General features: G+C 34.7%; 1 protein-coding gene across 1 annotated transcript in view; it reads left to right on the plus strand.

Annotated features, from left to right (window-relative positions):
* Positions 1-1249: 1249 nt before the first annotated feature.
* COL3A1 (collagen type III alpha 1 chain) overlaps positions 1250-15064 on the plus strand; it is a 40265-nt gene continuing 26450 nt past the window's right edge. The window contains exons 1-5 of the mRNA XM_007094663.3: positions 1250-1452; positions 12003-12205; positions 12467-12517; positions 12959-13072; positions 14383-14463. Coding sequence (XP_007094725.1) covers positions 1371-1452; positions 12003-12205; positions 12467-12517; positions 12959-13072; positions 14383-14463 — 531 coding nt within the window. The 5' untranslated portion in view covers positions 1250-1370. The remainder of the gene's footprint in view (positions 1453-12002; positions 12206-12466; positions 12518-12958; positions 13073-14382; positions 14464-15064) is intronic.

Consider the following 15064-nt stretch of genomic DNA (forward strand, 5'->3'; position numbering starts at 1 on the left):
AGGCAAGTTTAAAGAAGGACAGTTTTGAGCTGGGTCGTAGAGAAGTGACTTCCATGAATTGGTGTGAGATGGAGAGAATTTTCTGGGCACATGCACACATGGAAATGGCCACAGTTGAGTTAACATGGAAAAAATAAAATAAATACAGAGGACCGTGACTAGAGTTGAAGAACCAAGATAGAATATACAGGTGACTGGTGATTAAGGTGTAAATAAATGTCCTCCTTACTAAAAATATCTGGATACTGCAGACATGCATGTTTTTCTGGCAAAGATTTATCAAAGACTTGCAGATGGTATTTACACACCTCTTTCAAATATGACCCAGAAATTACTCTTTAGATCCAGAACTGCATTGACAAGCTATGTTAATGTGGCCTGGAAACTGTACGTATGAACATCTAAATTTAGAAACTTATGCCCATCTAGATAAAATGAGAACTTCTACTGGTACTCTTTTGATATTCCATGAGATAAGCCCTTTCCCTTCCTTTTTCTTACAAAGTCAAATCATGAAAAAGCTAAGTGTTTCTCTAGAAAACTCTGTTCTGGCTTTCACAAGCAGCATGAAAATTTGAAATCTCACCAGAAATCACTCTTTGGCTTGCCAGAGACATTTGTGAGAAATAGAAACAGCTATTGGTAAGTATCTAACTTTTAAGATGCCACGCAAACATAGCTCAGATACTTAGTCTTTTGACATTCGCCTGACACTGAACTTCTAGGACCCAGAGTGGGTGGATGAGAAGGGACAAACAGAGGCTTTTCTTCCAGTTAATCTCTTACAGTTCCCTATTTAAATTGAATGAGGGTGGATTCTGGCAAAACCCCACTATAAAAAACTTCTAGGAAGATAAGATTTGCAAATTAGCCATGCCCAAGAAAAGGGCATCAAGCAATTTCTCAAAATCAACCAGTTGTTAATGTTGTCAGGGGAAATGAAAAATATATACATTTAATTCTTTCACCAAAACACAGGGCAGAGCATGTGGACATACATTCTTAAGTCATACAAACATATATGTATATGAATAAAATACGTAGCAAACTTGTACACAAACCGATGCACACAAACTCCAGATGTATTCTTTTTCTTACTTTGTGGGTTGTGTCTTCTATAAGGGGAAAAAGACATATTAATCACTTCTTTTACTGCTAAGGGGATGGGTGCTGCTCTCATATTTCAGAAAGGGGCTGGAAAGTGAGGGAAGCCAAACTTTTTCCTATTTAAGGCCAAAGCAAAGGAATCTCAGTGGCTGAGTTTTATGACGGGCCCGGTGCTGAAGGGCAGGGAACATCTGATGGTGCTACTTTGAACTGCTTTTCTTTTCTCCTTTTTGCACAAAGAGTCTCATGTCTGATATTTAGACATGACGAGCTTTGTGCAAAAGGGGACCTGGTTACTTCTTGCTCTGCTTCATCCCACTGTTATTTTGGCACAACAGCAGGAAGGTGAGTAGGTACTGCTTTCAAGAAACTTCATGCGGTTTTTGTCTTTACTTCTCCGTACAAACACGTATAAAGGGGAAATTAATCTCCGAGAAGTTAATTGCCTCCGTAAGCTCCCAATTGGGGAATGTAGAACGGACTGTGATGGTGCTTTTTTAGACTTGCTTAGAAAGAATGTTGTCATTTTTGTATTTAAAAGTTTTCTGGTTGTCTAAGATAAAGATGTTCTGGTACTAACTCATTTTCATGTCAGCGGCACTGGAAACTTTTTAAATGGCTTTAAAAAAAGTGCCCCTCCTGGATTGTTAACATCTTGGAATGCTTCCTTAGGCAGTCTGGAAGTTATTGGTCTCTTGTAACACTTTTACACTCTTTTGTATGCTGGATTCTTTGTAAGGATAGACTACTGAGCATTGTTTTCTCAATAAGATAATGCATTTTAAGGACAGCATGCATTCAGAATAATTTAAAGGAAAATAGGCACTATTAAAGTTATTGAATATATTTCTGTAAAATGGCAACAAGTGAGTATCTTCAGTGTTCTTTAAATGGACTCAAACGGCTAAAAATGTTTCATCATTCCTATATTTATTCTGTTTCAAGCACTTACACGGTCGATTAATACATGTTTTCTAATAATTTATTGCTAAGGGTCTGGTGTTTTCCACACGTCCTACATTTTAACTGCATTTGCATTAATGAAGAGAATATTTAAAAAAATATTTTCAAAAAAATGTTTTCAACAGGAATGTTTGACTTTTCTGCAAACAAGGTAAAAAGATACTGGTACTGTTTGACTTCAAAAAGTTGATTTGTTTTATTTTCTAACAACTGCAAACAATGGTTTTTCTGCTCTAATCCCCCCCAAATCACATTTGTTTTCATTATTTGTGTGAAAATATTTCTTTCAATTCATGTTTCTCATAGTCATGAAAATACTGGACGCATTGGGATACAAACTTCCACAGAAATAAATATTTAAATGCTAAATTTAAAGATGTTAGAAGAAATTATTACACATCAATTTCTGTTTGCACGTAATCAAAAGGATTAGTATTTCAATCTAGTTTCTGCAAACATGTGTCTGAAAATAGTTTTTGTGTTTAATTTCAAATCTTTGATGTCCTTGAAAGTCATATATAAGTGGGGGAGGGGGCCAGGGTGGGGGTGGGGGGACACCCAATGACATCTCTTCAGTTACAATCAGCCTGTGGCCACGAAAGAAAAGAAAAATCCATATTGCTTGTTCCTCTCATTTCCTCTCCCCCTTATTCCTCTTTTCCCTTTCTGTCCCCTCCTTCTTCATCTCCCTACCCCTTTGGCTCTTTTTCACCTCCTCCCCCTTTTCATTCCTTCACTAGTCACCCCCCTTTCCTAGGCAAGCCCATGTTTCCTCATCTCTCCTCCCTCTCTTCCTCTAGCACTTCCTCCCTGGTCCCCATGTGTCCTCCTTGTGCCTCCATCTCTCCTGTTTCTTCTTTCCTCTTGCCCCCTCCCACCGTCTTTCCCTAGGACTCTAAGTCCTCCTTCCTTCCTCATTCCTCTCTCCTACTCCTTCCCCCTTTGTCCCTCCCAGAACCTGCTTCAGCTCCTAGTCCTTGGTGAGGGTACCAAATGCCTACTGCCATATCTCTAGCTCAATAAAGACATTTACCTCTTTTAAAGCTCTTAAGTTCTCCTGATTTGGGGGGGGGGGGTAGGTAAAAATCACAGAGTTGCCATTTATTGGAAAGACTAACAAACCTTTGGTGTTTAGTTCAAAAGACTGACAAAATATTTGCAGTTGCCCGGTAATGACAATCTTATATCAGCACTATGGCTGTTTTTCTTCTCCATCCAACTTTAGAGGGAAAATAAGTGTTTAATACCTTTGTTATCTCTACATCACACAAGTTCTTTGCATTTTTCCTTTTCTCTTTAGCTACAGAAAACAACAAATTGTTATGAAATTTGCCATTACATTTGTGTGCTTTTAAGCTCAAAAGAAGTTGAGAGGGATTTTGGTCAGCTTACGATTTTTGTTTGTCATGAAAAAAAATTTAAGTATTTTAAGATAGTAAGTACTTTTTGCATTCCCTATAAATTTAACTAGAAAATTCTGCTGGTAGATTAGCTTTGGGGACGGTACAGACGGTGGCTGAATATACAGCAGGCTGAGAACAGAAAAATACAGTTCTGGGTTATAGGTTTCTTATATCTGCTCTGAGAATTTCAGAGACAAGTAGCCCAACCCGAAAGAATACTAACTTCTAGTCCACTCACACACGTTTTCTGGAGCATAAAACATGTCCCTCCCAAAGAATTTTGGTCCCTTTACAAATTTATAAAGTTCTATTTAATTCATGTATTTTATTCCACCAATGGAGAAATGTGGTCTGTTTTATATTTCCTGTAGTTTATAAACATGCCAAATTTGTAGCACAAAGACTCGCCACCTAGTGGCTGACAGTGTTACCATTTACACAACCAATGCCAACATAAATGTTACACAGCTGGATTCCATATTTTAGAATGAGATTTAAAAATATTACATGTGCGAATTTTAAATATGAAACATTACTTTCCTAAGGAAATAGTGTATCACTGATAAAATATTGCCAAACACACATACACACAAACACATGGTAGCAATAGTCAAAGACTGGAAATGAGCTTGAATGTTATGGCCATTTTCAAAATTCCACATGTAACTATTCCACATATAACATATAACTATTTTTTAATATTTGTCAAGTTTTTTATGTAGTCCTTATTTTACATAAGTATTTTAGTCACTTATTAGATGGATAAATTAATAGATATTATTAAGTAATATTGCTTCTTTAGGGTAAGGAGATAAACTTTATTTTAATTAAAAATGTTCTAATGATTGAACTTATATTTTGCTACCCTGATAATTCCACTGTGATAATGAACTGTGGGACTTTAATTATTTTAGGATTACAAAATAAATGGACTTAAGAGAACCAGTTCCTCATTACAGGTTATGAGAGTCTATTTTCCATTATGCTTAAGGAGAGAATTTGTAACCCATAAAGTAGCAATCAAGTTTTCTGGTTGGTGCTGCTCCCCAAATTAAACCTATATAATAAATAAAATATGGCATAAAATCACAAGAAACACTTCTCCCTTTAAGAGAAGAGAAAGCATAACTGCTCATGCATTTCAGGGTCAGTAAATCTCACATGAATTTAGTGCTTTAGTTGAGATTATACAATTAGGAAATGACAGGGTTAAGACTAGGACCAAAACTCTGATAAATCTTAGGCAATTAGCGAACACAAAACATACATTAATTCTAGAGCATCTGACTTTGCTCATTCTTGTAACTGTTTGTCATTGAAAAGGAATACTAAAAAATTGTATATTATCCTAGAAAATATATGAGATAATGCATTTCTAAAGGGGAAAAACGGTAGATTTTTCTCTATTTAACACTCAACGTTGAATTGGTAACCCTATTTTTAAACAAGAGAAGCAAAATCTCAGTTATGATTTAACCAGAAATTATCTTCCGTTCTGTAATAATATAAATTTTAAGTAAATAAAGTATTGATACAAAATGTTGTGTTTTTCATTCATGATACCTTGCATATTTTACCATCCACAGAGTATTCAACATCAGATGATCTAAAGACCTATGGGTAATTAGATATTCTGATTAAATTCTGGAATTAAACAACTCAGTGTCATAAGCAGAAAGAGCAAAGCCACTGGAACAATTCTGGGAAAGAAGGAAATACTGTGATAATATGCCTAATTTAACTAATTTAGGTTCCTGGTTTGATGTCTTACCTACAGGCTTATATTAAAAGGTTAAGAACTGTTGGCTCCAGGAGTTTTCCAGGAGTAGAGTTGAGACAAAATAAAAGAAAAAGCCCCTGTTTTACACCTACAGAGTCACTTGCCAGACCTTGAGTAGTCACTCAGAGAAGAGTGCCATCTACTGAAACCTCATGGTTTTCATTGCCGGTGACTGGTGCAGAGTTCCAAAGGTTTTGTAGCCCAGTCTTTTATTTTGTAACATCAAATGATATCACCGCCTTGAAGTCATTAAAGTGGATTGCTTAAGAGTTAAAGTTTTAAAGATGAAAGATGTTATTGCCTTTGCTGGACATGGAGAACATTTGTAAGGTTTCCAGGTCTGCAATAACCTTCTGGAAACGTCTCAGTGGACTGTTTCTTGTAAAACAGTCTTCCCTGGAAAAAAGCTCAGTCCCATTGTTTTCCACACTCAAAAAAAAAAAAAAAAAAAAAAAAAGAAGAAGAAGAAGAAGGAGAGGGAGGTGTAGTGTAAAAAAAATCCAGAGTTTTCAAAGGGGAAACTGCCTGTTTCATATCAAAATGACAACGGAAAAAATGAGATAGCTACTCTTACACAAATCATTTGTTAACTGCAGTTTGAGGAGTTACATGAACCACTAGAATGTCTGTCTGTGTCTAATGAAAACACAGCAGAAGTGGATTCCTTTCAGATTAACTAATAAAACCCTTGTATTTTCCATGGCTGAGGTCAAGAACTGCCATTTAAAATGTAAATTAATGAACCAAATGAAAAGTTCAAAGAAGAAGGCAAAAGTTAAAATGCCCAAAAGATCTAAAAATCAAAGACAAAGGATCCAGAACCTATTAAAAGTTAAATTTGCTTTAAAAACTTGCATTGAGAAATTCCTGTTTCAGTGAAATGGCATTTATTTTTCTGAAACTATGCTTTCTATCGTATTTGGTGTGGAGGATAACAAACAGGGAATGTGTTTCTCAAAATTAATTAAAATCAGAGGAACATTCTTTGGAGCTGCAGAGTATGTTCATAATGTTTAAGCTTAGAAGGGAAGCTCTAATGAAGTTAGGAGTTCATCAATATGAAACATTTAGAAAAAATAGATTTTCAGAATCATTATCTTAGTGAGACACCCTAATTATGATTTTTTTTTTTTTTTTTTGCATTGGATACTTCAACCTTATCTGTTTGTGGCTTTTGCTGTGAGGATAAGGCTTCTCTGTATACAGTAAAACGTATGCTGGGTTTCCCAATCACACGTTAATCGTGTTGGTGGTCTGCATGTCATTAGGGTGGCCTTGGAGATATATCTCTTTTTCCTAAGGTCAGGAGAAAATAAACATCAGAATTGAACTCCAGATGCTATCTTCTTGTTTTGAGACCAGATAGAAAAATATTCTGCAGAAGAATGTTATCCCTTAAAAAAAAGAAAAACAAAAGCAAAACACTGTCTTGTTAGACTCTGCTTTTAAGCTTGCAGGGCTTAGAAACCATAATGGGATAGGGTTTGGAAGTTGCCCTTGAAATTGCAGGAAGAGCATACAATGCAAGAGTTAAGAGTATCAAATTTAGAGATAGCTTTTCCAGGTTCAGCTCTTAGCTTTGCTTCTACCATGTAACCTGGGAAAATCACTCAGCTTCTCTGGGTCTCAGATCCCTTATCTGTAAAATGAAGATTATAACAGCACTCAGCCATAGGGTCTTGGGAAGATTAAGTAAAATAGATGTGCAAAGCACTCAAAACAGTGTCAGTGACATAGGCAATACTATACCCGCGCTGCCTAGTATTAGTTTTACTAGTAGTGCAAAATAAAATTACTGTAAGGAATTAAAGCACTTAGTGACTTAGTGATAAGTAAAGGAAGATATAAAATCTTGGTGATGAGATGCAAAATTTGAAGATGTTTGCCAACTGTAATAAAATAAGTAGAATATATTTTCTTCAGTATTGCTATAATTTGTCACTAATCAGTTTATATTATAATGAGATTGCTGATTGTTAGATACTTTTAATTCTAATTCTCTAATTATTTTTATTTTTCACAGGACAAAGTGTTAATCACCTTAAAGGAAATTTCTAATGGGAGACATAAAAACTCATATATCTATAAAGAATAAAACAAGGAAACATCTAGAAATGATGATTCATAAAGCTTTTTGTTTTGTGGTTTTTCTGATGGGGACAAGAATAATCAGGATACGGGGCGCCTGGGTGGCTCAGTCGGTTAAGCGTCCGACTTCGGCTCAGGTCATGATCTCACGGTCCATGAGTTCGAGCCCCGCATCGGGCTCTGTGCTGACAGCTCAGAGCCTGGAGCCTGTTTCAGATTCTGTGTCTCCCTCTCTCTCTGCCCCTCCCCTGTTCATGCTCTGTCTTTCTCTGTCTCAAAAATAAAATAAACGTTAAAAAAAAAAAAATTAAAAAAAAAAAAAAGAATAATCAGGATCCACCTTGGCCATGTAAAACAACATTTTGAAATTGAAGTTACCCACCTATATAGGTGTATAGATATTTCCTTGAAGATCTTTTTGTTAACTCATCTAACATATTTTAAAATATTTTGGTAGATGTAAGCAGCAGAAACATATTTAATAAAAATGTGTGCTTTCCAAAAAGTATCATTTAATAACAAAACATATTTCAGTTGGAAACTATATAAACTTTATATATTCACACCATATTCAACTTTCTCAAGTAACAGGGAAATAATGTTATGATAATTTGCATATCACATCTGCTATTATTAATTTTCAGATTAAAGAACACCTTTTCACAGAAAAGAATTCAGTAAGAAGAGAAGAGAAAAAAAATGAAATCTATCATTCAGGCTAAATTAACAATTTGATTGGATGCTTTGGGACATATTACTTTTACTCCAAAAGTGGAATTAAGACAAACATAGTTTACATTATTTTTTTAGTTACAACAATAAAACTCTAGCAAATCATCATAAATTAATGTTTACAGAGTGGAAGCAAATACAATAAAAAGGAAAGTGTTACACATATCTAAAAATATTAGATTATGTTACTTGATTTTTTTTTCCTCTGGAGTTTTGAAACAGAGAGCTAAGCAATAAAAGAAGCTAAGAGTGGATTATGTCATTTACTAACTTCATTTTGTTTTATAATTTTGATCCCAATAAGGAGATGGTTTAGTCTAATGCATTGCGTGTGTGGCCACAAATAAATTTATTTGAAGACTGTGCTTTGTAATAAGGAACAGAAACATCAAGTGACATGAGAGGTGGAGTTTAAAATTAATTACATATTGAAACAGGGAGACTTAGTTCAAGTAATAACAATAAAGGAAGTAACTGGAAAATCTATTACTTGTTCAGTAGAAAAATGAGATTATTTGTCTTTGATTTACCGCTTTAAATTTCTGAATCCCATTTTCTAAATGCTGCAAGTGACAAACTAGAATATTTTATTCCTCTTGAAAACAAAACATTCTTTTTCCTGACTCTCCCATACTTTTCCCACATACAATTAAGCAAAGGTACTAACATTGAGGGCCTTGAGACATCTGTGTAAGAGGTTTAGCTTCTGGGAGAACATATTGCCAACCATATTTTGTCATGCACGGAACAAGAAATTAGGGGAAACTGCACAAAAGTCTCCATTCTTTCAACAAAGGTGATTGAGCTAGAGCAACAGAGAAAGGTCTTTCAACCACGTTTCTATAGAAACTGACTTCAGGAGAGCCAAATTTCTTTTAAACAGATGTGAAATAAGTTATGGCAATAAACAAATTGCATTAATTCTTATTTTTCAAACATCCCAACTTTCTTCTTTTTCCTTAGAACAATATCACTTATAAAAAAAAAAAGAGATGTACAGTAAGGTAACTCAACCTTTATATTGAGACCTCTGTGTTTTAAAAAGCATAATAAGCATAGTTTCTAATAAAATTTGGAAAAAAGAGGCAAAGTAATAATTTTCATTTAGATAGCATTGGGTTTAACCCAATTCTATCAAATTCACATATAAAATTTTAAGAAGTCAATATTGTGCTTACTTGATAGTTTACAGAGCAAAAGGAAAACACTGTATTTTTAGTGATGTGATGATACTTTCTTTCAATGAGATATAAACATGGGAGGATGAATATACAGGGAAAATTTACATTAATTTTAGGGCAGATTAAGAACATAAGAAAAGATATTCAAAATATGAGATGCTTGACTCTCACTTTAACTGTTATCATTTGTGTTTAATAAATCATTAGTATTCAATATCTATGTTTTGTAACATAGGTCCTGTGTTACATGTAGAAAGATATTCCTCATCCAAAGACTTGAAAGAATCATTTGAATAAATTAGTAGTATTCTTTTTTTTCTCCCCCACAGTTTTATTGAAGTATTATTGACAAATAAAATTGTATGTATTTAAAGTGTACAACATGAAGATTTGATAAAAATATACACTGTGAAAAATTACCACAATCGAGTTAACTGATAGTCACCCACATAGTTACCTTTTTTTGTGTGTTGGGTGTAAACGCTTAAAATCTACTCTCTTAGGAAATTTCGAGTATACAATACACTATTATTACCTGTAGTCAACATAGTGTTGTACACTATGTGGCATTTTCAAGAAGGCTGGGGAGCCTGAAGTCCACATTATTAAAAGGGAAATCTTGAGCTAAAACTAATCTTTTGGGATGTGACATGTAATGTTAATTTAGAGAAAGTTTTAAAATGATTCATGTGAAGAATGAGAAGCCAATGCTAAAACCGAAGAATGCATTTCATGCAATTTTGCTAAACAATCTTCCATCTCATTAAAACATTCAGACTTTTTCTGAAAAATAGTGAACTTAGTCCCTAAATATAAAATGTCAGTTCCACTTAGAGAAAAATGAGTTTGATACCTCTATCCTTTAATATTATTATTGTTCACAATAATATGAAAAGGATTATGCTTTTCTGAAGCATATCTTTCATAACACCATTTAAATAGACCCACTTCATTTACATTAGGTAAGCATTTTGGCATTCAGCTTTTATGCTCACTAAGTAGAAAAGAATGTTCCTCCAAAAGCTTAGACAATATTTCTTTCCAATATTCTCAAATATCTGCTTCAAACATGGAGGAAGAACTAGAATAACTTTTTAAAATAAACAGATTCTTGCCTTCTTAAAATTGCAATTAAACAAACGTGCTTTCTTTTATTAGCTGTAGACCACGTTGGGTAATTGTAACACATTGAGAACAGACTTCTACACTTCCTAAATTGAGCAAGGATATTGCACAAGATCATGAAAGTTGTATCTGCACACAAAAATGGAAAGGAGGAATGGAGGCAATTTCAGTATGCTATAGAATCTATAGGTTCTGCGAGTACCGTTTTTTGTGCGTGAACTTTTGCTAAATCAGCTAAGCCTCTGCGCCCAAAGTATTTAGCATGAACCTAAATCAATATTACTTCAGATATGAGAGGATGTAGAAGTGGGAACTTATCAAGGTGATCTTCATGGCTGTATGCAATATCCAGATGGAAAAACTTCAGCAGCCCCTCAAAGGTCTCTGGGCCACAAGGCAGCAAAAAATATGGTTGTTAAACCACTTGCTTCCTCCCAAGTGAGCCTCTTTCAGCAGACATTTTAAAGATCTTGGCTCTCAGAAAATAAAATTTCACTGTTTTACAAAAATATAAATCCTGAACAGTACATCATTTGTTGTTTGTAAAAATTTTTGCAGATGTTTAGAAACTTCTTATTTACTCAAGTACTGGCAAGCTATCACAGTAATCCTCAAGAACTAAAGTTGTATTTAACCACAGTCCACAGCTAATGCTTTAAGAATTGAGAGCAGGTTTTGTTTTGGCAATCCCTGAGCTGATTCATTGTTAATGGCTGCTGAAATGTGAGTACCTTACATATAATTAGGAAACAAGTTTAAAACTTTGGTTGAAGCAAATTTTTGACCATGTTAAGCCACAAATACACATGGTCATGATTCATATGTTTCCCTATTATTCTTACTCATTCCTTGCCCATATTTATCTTTTAAAAACACTATTTATTTTTAGTGATTTGGAAATCTCTTTACATTCATATGGGATATACGATATATTATGTCAGATCATCTTGACCTACTAATGCCCAATGGAGTGGCAGTGATAGTTAATACATACAATAAGCTTTGCTAGAGCTTTCTCAGGAATCTGGAAGAGTGTTGTGCAGCCAGGAGTATCTGTTTTCCCATGAATTTCCTAATTAGCTTAATAAAATCCAGAAAGTTTTCAGAGTTAGTGACAAAATCATCATTATAGTTTAATACTCTTATCTACTGTTAAAGCAAAGGATAGTGATGGCTAGAAAGGCTTGTTTTCAATCACACAAGGAATAAATAAATGTTTAAGTGCTTGGTGTGATTTCCATTGGTATTAAATTCTTAACTCTAATTGAAATTGAAACACTTATTGGCCTTAAGGAAAATTTACTATGATGTACCATTTTGAAATTAATAAGCATATTTGGTATTTTAAGCAATCTCTTACCAGTTAGCAAATTATGTAGAGAGAATGTGATGCTCTTGGCAATTTAATGTGTGGATTTTTGGGGTTTTTTTTTGTTTTGTTTTTTTGTGGGTTTTTTTTGCAAAGGCATGCTTATAAGAACATATAAGTTAGTTTACTAAAAGGAAGAAATCCTTTGTTTCAAACTCTCTCCACTTTGGTTATTGGAAAATCATGATAGCGTAACAAAAATCATATTTCAGCAAAACATAAGATAACAACACACCATCTAACTTATTTTCCAGCTGTTGATGGAGGATGCTCCCATCTTGGTCAGTCCTATGCGGATAGAGATGTCTGGAAGCCAGAACCTTGCCAAATATGCGTCTGTGACTCAGGATCTGTTCTCTGCGATGACATAATATGTGACGAACAAGAACTAGACTGTCCCAACCCAGAGATCCCTTTTGGAGAATGTTGTGCTGTTTGCCCACAGCCTCCAACAGCTGTGAGTTTACCAAAAATCTGTACATCTTCAAGATTCGTGTTTTAATACATGAATAGTTCCTATATCATAGGAGCCTGAAAGGAAAAGAAAGTAATGTCTGCCAAATAATCATGTTGGTATTACAAGTAAAAGGTGAACATTCTGGCTTAAAACTAGGGATTGGATGTGATTGGGATAAGAAATAAATATGCAAATTGGGGCACACTTCGTGGGAAAGATGTTCTTATGTCTTATTTAATATGTATCTTTTCCATTTATTAGCCTCCTCGCCCTCCTAATGGTCATGGACCTCAAGGCCCTAAGGGAGATCCAGTAAGTAAACATTCTTCAGGGGATTGAAATGAGTTCCTTAAGTAGTTTGCTTTTTTTTTTTCTTCTTCTTCTAACAGCTTTTTCATATTTGAGCTTTCATCATTCAGATATTTCCTTTACTACCATATATTTAAATGACACAAAAGAAGGCAAACAGAGAATCCATAATTGTACATGTGAATATTTAAGTTTCCCAAACTTAAATAATGTCTTCATCCCCAATATCAGTTTGAAAAATAAAATATATGTCAATATACAAAGAAATAAATCATACTGAAATTATTCACATGATTTAGATAAAAGTGTATGAATTCGCAAGAAAATATGTATCACGTATATTGATTCCTCATCTTATAAAGTAGCGAGGCTACAATTCGATAATGATTCTGAATCACTAGAATTTTGCACTGTTTTATGAGTTTTTGTCTCTGATTCTTTTAGGGCCCTCCTGGTATTCCTGGGAGAAATGGTGATCCTGGTATTCCAGGACAGCCAGGTTCCCCTGGTTCTCCTGGCCCCCCTGGAATCTGTGAATCATGCCCTACTGGTCCTCAGGTAATAAATTCCAGGACAAAAAGATCCTCCCCTCTTTCCCCCTTTAAAACTACCTACTTCATTTTCTTTTCTTTAGCCTATGTTACATCTCACTTTTGTGGATTCCTTATATCTATTCTCTGACTTTATGTATTCAACAAATCCTTATTTAGTGTTTATGAGTGAGGAGCAGTATTTTAAGTGCTTCATAAATTTTACTTTTCCTCATAATGTCAATGCTGCTGCTATTATCTTTGCAAAATTTCCCAACTTCTCAGCAGGCATATAATATATCACTATGGTTGTGAAATGAGCCATTAACTCCCAAAATAATTAACCTAGAGTATTTAGGAATTGCTGCAACTGTGCCTTATTCTATTCATAACCTCCATGGTGAAGCCTCTGAAAGTTTGGACAAAAAGCAGTTGAAGAGCTGCAAACACTCCTTGTTGACTTCAACAGGATTATTCAAGCTTATGCAGCTACTCTTGCCAAGCCTTCAGAGCACATCCAGCTCCTCCTGAAAAACATGGCAACCAACTACCTCTGCATTTAAAGCATCTAACCAAAACAAATAAATAAGACAAGATTTCTGCTACATGGGGTTAGGAGAAATAAGAAACCACATATGCACAAATCACTCTGAGTGCAAAAAAAAAAAAAAATGCTGTACAAAGTCAATTCAACAGAAAGCAAAGCATACCATCTAACTTATTCTTATCCTGGTACCAAACATAACCCATTTGTAGGCCTGGGATTCAAAACAAAATAATCTGCAAAGAAATCACATGAGCTTTTCTATTATTCTTGTGCCTATTTTCTATGGGGATGTTTACTTGGGGAGTAAATTTGTTAGGCATACTAACCAGAAGCCAGGCAATGCAAATTTTACTTGCATCATTAAATGTTGGTAAAGCAATTTGACTTCTCCATTTTTTCTGCTCAAAATGAGAAGATCAGACTATATGATCTCAAGACTCTTTCAGCTTTCAGATAGTCTGTGATCCTATGTTTCTAATGCTGCAGATATCACTTAGAAATAATAATTTGAGTAAGACCATATAGAAACAAGTTATTTGGAATTAACATTGCATAGAATTAGTTGAAAGATTTGTGCATTACATAAGCAAGTATTTCTGTAGGGTATCTACTATCTGAAGCTACAGACAGACAGGATAAGCAAGATAATTAAATAATGCATACCACATCCTCTGGCATGCAGAAACTTTTTACCAGTGAATAATAGATGTTACATGCACCTCTTCTAAATGCTTTTGGAAAGAACTATAATCTATATGTCAAAATGATCATATCTGTTCTCTTTGCTGCAGAACTACTCTCCCCAGTTTGAATCATACGATGTCAAGTCTGGAGTAGTAGGAGCAGGAATTGCAGGCTACCCCGGGCCAGCTGTATGTACAAATGTTTCTCAGCATTTTAGAGCATTATTTTGCTTCCAGTTTGTTAATTCTTGAATGGTTGTTTTTCTAGTAATACATTATTATTGCATACTTGTACAAAATAGCTCATTTTCCATTAAGGCTGGGAATGCACATGGTAGGATTATCACAATCCTTCCATCCTCGCTCATTTTTCCCTCACTCCCTTTCATCCCATGCCTGTTTTGCCACCCCTTCCTTCTTTACACAAGCACTCCTACCAGGGGCCCACCTGCCTTCATGATTAGGTCTCAGACTCATGTATTTCCTCATTTTAACCCAGTTTTGTTATTTTTCCCTTTCATTTTCCCTTTTGCTCCCTAAATTGTTCAGAATCTTCTTTTCATGAGCTTTCATCAGTTAAATGCTCCCTTCTAGATGACAATCCGAGTGATGAATTGTCCAAGATTACAATCTGCCTTACCTCAAACCCTAAAATCTAATACAAATATTTCCAGAATTTATTGAGCCTTAAGTTCTTCTATTACAAATGGTAGCTATTCACATTGAACCCGAATGGTTTCCCTGAATGTAAATGACCTAGAGTTTTAACAGAAGAAAATAGAAAAAATCA

The sequence above is a fragment of the Panthera tigris genome, chromosome C1, assembly GCF_018350195.1.
Source record: "Panthera tigris isolate Pti1 chromosome C1, P.tigris_Pti1_mat1.1, whole genome shotgun sequence".
Lineage (NCBI taxonomy): Eukaryota > Metazoa > Chordata > Mammalia > Carnivora > Felidae > Panthera > Panthera tigris.